An 8640-nucleotide genomic window follows, 5' to 3' on the forward strand; every position below is an offset into this window, starting at 1 on the left:
CCCTCTGTCCCCAAGTCTCGGACCATTGTGTCTCCACAGGGATATGTCTTCAGCCTCCTGGTTTGTGTCACTGTGCACGTGGCACCCAGGCTCGGTGGGATACGAAGTAGGGTGTCTGCCACCATGCGTCTCCTGCTCCTGCAGGCTCATTCCACTCCCTTCCAATCATTGTTTCCTCCTGTCCAGGGTTAACATTCCCTGGCAGAGCTGTGTGCAGCTGAGTCCAGAGCGCTGCGCATATCGCAGATGAGGTCTAGGTTCCCTGCCGGGGGGGTGTTGCTGGGGGTCGAGGTTGTGCGTGTGCTCTGCTGAAGGACAGTCAGCCCGGCTCAGGGGAATGTTCTTTCCAAGACAGAGACAGACAACGAGGGAGGCATGCAGGCTTGTGGGGCTTGTGTACCCTTCCTGGCGTGACCAGAACAGGCCAGGTACCTCCTCCACAAGTGGGGAACCAGACAAGCACATCATATACACGGGGGCACCTGAGTTTTCAAAGCCCTTTGACCATCCGATACAGCAACCCCTTTTCATGGGTCATTACCATTATTCCACTTAATAGGAGGAAACTGAGGCTGAGGAGATCAGCTCTGGTCACATCAGCAGAGATAGGATCCGAAGCCAGGTCTCTGGACTCCCAAAGCTGTGCCATAGCCAGCTGTCTTGCTGGCCATTTTTCTCGCCACGGGGCCCTTTGTTCACAGCACTCCCCTTTGTCAGACCTGGATCATAACCTTGCCAGGGCCGGGGCTCTGTGTCCTGAGGCGGGCATGGTTCGGTCCCTCTCCTGGAGAGTGCACAGGGGATGTGACGGCTGCTTGGTGCACACTCAGTCGCGGACCGCACAAAGTGAACACCGCAGAGGTGGTGCTCGCTCGCGGGGATCTGGGCCCGCCTGGACCACTGCACTGTTGGTCTCCTCCAGCCTGCCCCTGCCTGCCCAGTGACCTCCCATGGCATGACAAGCAGTGGCCACTGGGTGGCAGTGTGTTCTCGTGCCTGGGACCCGACAGGTTGCCAGAGCCAAGGAACATGGGGGTGGGGAGGAGGCAAGCAGGAACCTCAGCCAGCTGCCCAGAAAGGTTGCAAGACCTGATCCCCTGGAGGACGTGACATGGCAGGGCTCCGCCGTGTGTGTGTGTGTGTGTGTGTGTGTGTGTGTGTGTGTGTGTGTGTGTGTGTGTGTGTGTGTGTGTGTGTCTGCGCGTGCGCACTGCAGCAAAAGGGCCAAGGACAAAGTGAAATGGAGCCAAGTGTGGGGTGGGGTGGGCCAGGGGAACAAAAATACAAAGGAAACCAGGGCAGCCAGCATAATATGAGCAAAGGAGGCAGAAGGGAGCTGTAGAGGTAAGGGGTGAGGGCTCTTGGAGCTTCAGGAAAAAACGACTACCCGGGAGAGAGAGCAAGAGAAAGACCAAGGCAGAAAGAATCACGGAGAGGCCAGGAACCGAAAAGAGGAAGATAAGAGAGATTGGCTGGGGAAAGTAAGAGAGATTGGCTGGGGAAAGTAGGTCGGAAAGCTGAGGTGGGAGAAGGGAGCCCCCAGAGGCTGGGCAGAGACAGGAACTTTCCCTGGACAGAAAAAGCCAGACTCAGGCTTGCTGCTGACAGGGAGTTTATTTGGACCAAGTTGTGGAGATCTGCGGGCTGCCTGAGCTCCAGGTCAGAGCTTCTCCGGCTCCGGCTCCGGCTCCGGCTCCGGCTCTGGCTCCGGCTCCGGCTCCCCTATCTTGCTCTGAGCCTGAGGTGGGTGAGTCCCATGCTCTAAGGCAGAGAATCTTCTTGGACGCCACTGTGGGAAGACACGGAGGGTGGGTGCGGGGAAGGATGAAGGGAAAGACAGTAAGGAGGATACTGAGCGCATCTATTCTTTTCCAGGCCCCTGCCCTCCTCTTCTGGTCCCAGACCTTTTCTCAGCCCCTTCAAGCCTCCCTTGGGTCCTTCAGGCACAAGGAGTCCCTGGAGAGGTTTATGAAGAGGGGGGGCTCTCAAGGCAGGATGAGGAGTCCACCTTGGTCATTTCCCCTGAGGAAGGGGTGCCAGACAGCACTCAGAAAACTGAAAAGAGGGGCGCCTGGGCGGCTCAGTCGTTAAGCGTCTGCCTTCGGCTCAGGTCATGGTCCCAGGGTCCTGGGATCCAGCCCCGCATCGGGCTCCCTGCTCCGCGGGAAGCCTGCTTCTCCCTCTCCCCATCCCCCCTGCTTGTGTTTCCTCTCTCGCTGTGTCTCTCTCATGTCAAATAAATAAAATCTTAAAAAAAGAAAAGAAAAAGAAAACTGAAAAGAGGGGAAGCCAGTGGCCGGTGGGGGCTGAGGGGTGTCCCCGGCTCACCTGTCTTCTCCAAAGGTGAAAACCAAAGGCTCCAGTCATCAAAAGGAGCAGAAAGAGGATACCAAGGATGAGAAAGAGAGGGAGATGGCCTGTTTTCAGGGCCCCTGGGGCCCTCCCAGAGCGCCGGGCACCTACAGAGGAAGTACAGAGTTAGGTGCCGGTCCTCGCTGGAAGGGTATCTTGCCACACCCTCGTACATTACGCACACAATGCGGCCCAGAGTTGAGGGGCTTATCCAGGATCATCAGCTAATGAATGACAGAAGCGGGTTGGGGCCTGGACAAGAGCCCGAGGTTAGAAAGAAAAGATCTGGAATGCGGGCGGGGAGGGGTCTGGAAAGTGGGGTCAAGCGGAGTGGTCCGGAGCGTTGTGGGGTCTCAGACCTGGGCCAGCTGGCTCAGGGAGGTACACCGCTGTCCCGAGAAGCATCTCTCCCCGGTACACATGGCACTGCGAGGGCTGAGAAAGGAGTCTGGCCTCCTGCATCTCCAGCCAGGGTCCTGGGGAACCTCTCCAAGAGTGCTTATCCAGGGGGCTCCACACAAAGCGCTCTCGTCCCGACGCCGGGGTCACCTCACAAAGCAGTCTTCTCAGCTTGCCAGTTAACCCAGAGGATTTGGGAGTCACTGAGAAAATCAGAGGGAAGAGATCTTTGGGGGCCCGACCCCCTTACTTGAAACCATAGATCCAACTCCCCCGTCTCGATCACCTGGCACTCAGGCTCTCACCTGGGCTCTGATTGGGTGAGGTTGAGGGGAGGAGATCGGGGTCAGGGCCAAATCAATCTTATCAAGACAAAGCTCCGGGCAGATCCCTCTGCAGCTTAACAGCCTCCAAGCTCTCTACTGCCCTCCGGGACTGTTCAAACTCAAACGGGCCCAGAAGGATCACGTAACAAATACCATCTCGGATTCTTTTACACGACTTCCCACTCAAATGCTCAGAAACCCCAAGATCAGTCAGGTGTGTTGCCCCCCTCCCATACACCTTGCACTTTTTTTGCTTCCATGACTTGGCTCACATCAGTGCCCCCTGCCTTGAGGTGGCCCCTGAATGAACTCTGCCCCCTTTTCTGAATGTTCAGAGAATACTGAACTGACCCGCCCGTCTACGGACAGAGCATCTCAAAGGTGTACGGTGAGAGAGAGGACCGGTAGGAGGACTCCAGTGCTGAAGGGTCTTGAGCTGAGCATAGTGGTGGGAGCCACCTGAGGATTTGGCGACACAGACACCCGACCTTAGACCGCGAGGCTGGCACTTCCCAGGCCTGTGATTTGAGAAATTCCTTCTCTACAGGGGCAACAATCTCTCCCACTGAGCTGTTGTGCAGAGAGCCCAGACAACTAACCGGAAACAGGTGACCCTCAAGAAGACCTAGGACAGACAAAATTGGGAGGCTTTGTGGGCTGACTGGATGTGGAGGAAACGGGAGGCCAAGTTTCAGTGGAGCGGGATACAGGTGGAGTTACAGACAGAAAGGCTAAGTCAGCAAGAGGACTCGTAGTGTGAGGAAAGGATGGGGTTCGGAGTGAGGCTGCGGTGTGGGTATGACATCTAGGGAGAGCTATCCTGGAGCAGGTGGAAAGTCAGCATTGGCCCTTGGGAGATGTATGACCTGTCAGCGTACTCACTGAGTCACTCAACCAATGTACACATTAAGCACCTACTACAAGGTGCTACTCTTTAGTGACCCCAGGTGAATACTACAGACACAGCTGGGCTGTTGTGGCTCCTAGTTACCAGTCCATCAACACACACCTTCTGAGTTTTGGCTTTTTGTTGTTGGTGGTGGTGGTTTGTTTTTTTTTTTTTTTTTCTGTGTTTGTTTTATACTCTCTTAAAAAAAAAAAAAAAAACAGTCCTCGCTCAGTAAATATTTGCTGACCAAGGGACTGATTTGTTAACTCCCCAAATCCAAGCCACTTCCTGCAACTTTAAGCCAAGCACTGGTCCCCAAGTAGACGAGGATTCTAGAGATAGAGTCCACCTCTTTTGAACCATTCAAACTTTTGCCACCTCTCCTTCTAACTTCTCAGACCCTCCTCCCAATTCAGAGCAGGGGAGTCCCTTAGAGGAGAGTGGAATGTTCACCTAGTGACTCAGGGGAGATTTTCAGTTTCAGTTCTTCATGTGGGGGCGAGAAAAGAGGGGGCCACCAGGGCAGCCTCTGCAACTTGCACACGGTGGCCTCGTATCGTGAGGCGGATCTGCCCGGTCTTGGCCCAGCCGGCCTGCCCTCCCTGTCCAGGCTCCCCTGCGATGGGAGCTCATCCTTTCCCACCTGGGGCTGACCTGTGATGACTGCCAGAGTGACCGTGGCACTGAGCTGCTGTCCCTGCAGATGGATGCGGCAGGTGTAGGCTCCAGCCTGGGCCTGGCTCACAGCCTCCAGTTGGAGGGTAAAGTTGCCATGGTGTCCAGCCACCAGGAGGTCAGGGCCTCCCCCGGGAGGGGTCCACTTGGCAGTGAGAGAAGACGGGGTCCCCACACCGGGGGGCAGGCGGCAAGGTAGGTCCACCCTGGAACCTGCTCCAGCATACACCGTCAGAGGCACTGAGGGCTCCAGACCTGGGAAAGAAGGGGAAGCCAAAGTTGTAGCGGAGAGGGGGAGGTACAGAGAGGCTGGAGCACTGGGGCCGCAGGGACGGGGAGGCAGAAGAGCAAAGGAGGTGGTCCAGCTCTGAAGAGTGCAAGGGAGCAGAGTAAGGTGGATGAACTGAAGATGCTCAGAGCCCCCCGTGTGGGCCGGGCCACCAGGAGGCCAAAGGTGGCCCAGTGAGGCTGGATGGCCCAGGGAAAAGCCAGAGGTGGGGAAGGCAGCTGAAAGGTTGCAATTCGAGGTAAAAGGGAGTGGGGCCGTGAGGCCCAGAGCATTCACAGTGAGAGCTAGCTGCCGGAGACCTGGTTTGGGGACCCATAAGTCAGGGGGAGGTGATGGGGGGCAGGGAGGGGTTGTGGTCAAGGGTGAAGGCAGACTGGAGGAGTTACCCAGAACGGTGAGGTTGTACGTGAGGGAGACGGTGAAGCCATCTCTGTAGGTGAGGATGCAGCCCCACGGCCCAGAGTCTGAGGGGCTGACTTGGGGCAGGAAGAGGAAGCTTCCAGCTAAGTGGTGATGGGGGGACTTGTGAACAGGGACTGTGCCCTGGAACCAGTGCACAGAGGCTGGCAGGTCAGGGCGGCTGAAGGAGCAGTTCAAAATGACCCAGTCGGAGATCCTGAGGGACCCTGGGGGGCTGGCAGTCACTGCTCACGGATAAAGAAGATTTGATTAGCCCCACTGCCAACGCTTGTCTTCTCCTCCCCAACCCTCCTCTGACCACCGCCCGCAAAACCCCCTCCCCTAACCCCCCCCCCCAAGTCCAATGCCTGGTACCTGGAGGTGCTTAAAATGGATGCTCCGGGATCTCCTGCCTCCTTCCCCTGCACACGCCCCCCGCCCCCCCAGGCCTCCAGTATACTTGGTTGGCATGGTGGACCCTTCCCTTTCTCCAGGCCTTGACTGAGGATCCCCACTCAGCCCACCCCCTGAGCTACAGATGTCTGAAATGAGTCACTCTAGCCTTGCACTCTCCCCGCAACCCAGGGGTGCCTCCTCCCCTCCCCCCTGGCACTCCCAGGGTGCGTGGAGGAGGGGAGCTCCAGGGGTGAGACAGTCTCTCCGGAGGGTCCTCTCCCCACACACGTGCTTCTCTGGGGGCGCCCCTTCCACTCTGCTCCCCACCCCCTCCCGCTCCCCTCCCGGGGGCTCTCGGGCGGGGCCCAGGGCGCCTCCCAAGAAGCACAGCCCCTGCCCCGTCTCTTCCTGCCTCCCGGGGCGACAGGGACCGCGGCGCCCCGGCTCCAGCCCCGCTCCCCGCGGCCCGCCCCCACCTACTGGAGGCCTGGCCCACGCGCAGACGGAGGCGGCAGGCGAGGGAGCGGTCCCGGAGGTGCACGGCCGCGCGGTACTCGCCGGCGTCGGCGCGTCGGGCCGGGCGCAGCCACAGCGAGAAGTCCCCGCGCTGGAGGCCGCGCTCGTCCAGCTGCACGCGGGGCTGCAGGGGGGGCCTCCCGCTGCGCAGGCCGCCGGCCGCCCGCATCAGCACCACGTAGCGCCGCGGCCCTGGGCCCCGGGCGGAGGGCGCGGCGGGGCGCAGGCTGGGCGCGGGCGCCGGAGGGCCGCTGGGCGGGAGAGAGGGACGGCACTGAGAAATGCGAGGGGGAACAAGCCCGGGGGGGGGGGGGGGGGGGGGGCGCAAGGGGCGGTCCAACCCCACTTCGAGGATGAGGAAAGGCACCCAAAAGGAAGACAGATCTCTGGCCCGCTAACAGTCATCATCCCCGTCTCCCCTCGGGTCGGGCCAGCGCCACCCACTCTCTGGAGAGGCAGGTGTAGAAGGGATGCAGGTGTGAGGGGAGCAGGCTTCCGAGGAAAGGCTGGAAGGCGGCGGGGAGAGCTGAGCTTCTGGCTTCAGAGGGACTGACAGCTCAGGCGAGGAGACAGAGGGCTAGCTTGGGCCTGCGGTTATGAGTCTGGATGCCACTGCTGTTGTATGTGGGGGTCCTGTTGCCCAAGTTAGGGGTGCATACCTGTCTGGTAGGTGGTGCCAAGTGACCCCTGCGGCTCGCAGAAGGCTGACATCCTGGAGAGGGGTTGTGGGGCTGCAGGGGAGCTGGGCCGGAGCCCCCTCCTGGGCCCACACCACCGTCGGGACCTCTGTCCCAGACCCTGGAGCCTCCACTGGGGAGGAAAAAAGAGGCCAAGAGGAGGGGCCGTGAGCCAAAAGACTTAGGAGTAGAGAAGGAGCCTCAGTTGCCTGAAGGAGAAACGGGGCTGAGGAAGACCTTCGGTTTCTGTCCCTTCCCCACCCAACAGGAAGACTGACAAGAGGCTTTGGGGGCAGAAAGAGTGCCCCAAGCAAGGCATTAGAAGAATCCACCCAAGCTAAGGAACGTGGCGTCTGTAAGGTCCAGACATCCCTGCTGACCACCCCCTCCCCCACCCGTGGGTCTGGAGGGCAGCCCTCCCAGAGGGTCAGCCCCATCTTACCTGGAGCCACCCACCGCAGTTGCAGAAGCAGCAGAACCAGGAACTGAGCCTCACACATCTCCCTTAGGCCTGGGCCACACTGAGCCCCCCCAAAGGGAAGAGGTCAGAAAGAAAGGAGGGACAGATGGACAAAAGAGAGTTCTGCAAAGATATGGGGTGGAGGAAGGGAATCTAGTAGAGGGACAAGGACAGAGACCTGGAGATAGAGGGAAGAACCAATGACCAGAGGCTGGAATCCGGAGGCAAGCTGGACAGATCAGGCAGCAGGAGCTGGAGGGGGGAGAGTCGGGGGGTTCCAGCAAATGGGCAGGGCACTAGCAGAGAGCAGAGTGGAGGCAAGGTGGCTGTCTTGAGCTGGGAGGCAGTTCTGCTGCTCCCAGGGCCCTCACCCCTGTCCTTCTGCCTTTCCTCCACCTTCCCCACTTCCCCTCCCCGTTGCCCCCCCACCCCCACCCCAAGGCTCACGGTTTCGCTTCGCAGTGGAAAGTCTGAGGGGGTTGATTCCCAGCAGCATTACCCTCCACTTCTGTGGTGGCGCTCCCCTTGTTTATTTCCTCAGGCCTGGGTGTCCCCGCCGACACCTCCCCCACCCTTCTGACTATTCCTCTTCCTGGGGAACTTCTGCATTCTCTCCAAGCCTTATCTGCCTGGAACTACCTGCTGGCCCACCTCTAAGCTGCTGCTCCGGTCTCAACATTTTCTTGGCAAACCTTTCCCTTGGTACTCATCTCCTCCCTCATTCCCTTAACCTCCCAGGACTTTCATTTAGCATGAGACCTGCCTCCCCACCCATCCCATGGCTCCTGGGAATAATGCAGACCTAAAAGATGGTAGGTCTGGGGAGGGGCACCCCAAGTCCTCAGAAGAAGAAAAGCTACATTATATTGAGCCTTCACTGAGTAATATTGTGGTGGAGGTGAAGATATGGGGTGGAGGGACTGTATTGGATACTTTACAGATAGTAACTCGTGAAATCTGATATCCCCCATTATACAGATGAAGAAACTGAGGCAGCCTCAAAGATTAATTGACCAAGGTCAGTTATGGAGTTATGAAGCCAAAAGGTGTGTCTGTGGTCCAGACTCTGGGTGAGTTACGGATGTCCTCTCGAAGAATGGTGGGGTCACACACACACACACACACACACACACCCCAAACAGTTCAAGACCACTGTGTACTCAGCAGCTTCTCCCAATCCAGAGGTTTTGAACTAACAGGGCAAGGGAGATATGGACAAATGCAGAAATCCTGCAACAGAGATCAAACTCAAGAAAAACTGA

General features: G+C 58.5%; 1 protein-coding gene across 1 annotated transcript; it reads right to left on the minus strand.

Moving 5' to 3' along the window:
* Positions 1-1595: 1595 nt before the first annotated feature.
* Positions 1596-7774, minus strand: LAG3 (lymphocyte activating 3). Its single transcript, XM_035729259.1, has 8 exons — positions 7361-7774; positions 6901-7051; positions 6206-6492; positions 5317-5574; positions 4621-4896; positions 2712-2954; positions 2329-2459; positions 1596-1789 (listed from the first exon to the last, which is right to left on the minus strand). Exons 1-8 carry the CDS (start codon positions 7416-7418, stop codon positions 1661-1663), a joined length of 1533 nt encoding a protein of 510 aa, XP_035585152.1. The 5' UTR covers positions 7419-7774; the 3' UTR covers positions 1596-1660.
* Between the last annotated feature and the right edge of the window lie 866 nt (positions 7775-8640).

The sequence above is a fragment of the Zalophus californianus genome, chromosome 9 (assembly GCF_009762305.2).
Source record: "Zalophus californianus isolate mZalCal1 chromosome 9, mZalCal1.pri.v2, whole genome shotgun sequence".
Taxonomy (NCBI): Eukaryota; Metazoa; Chordata; class Mammalia; order Carnivora; family Otariidae; genus Zalophus; species Zalophus californianus.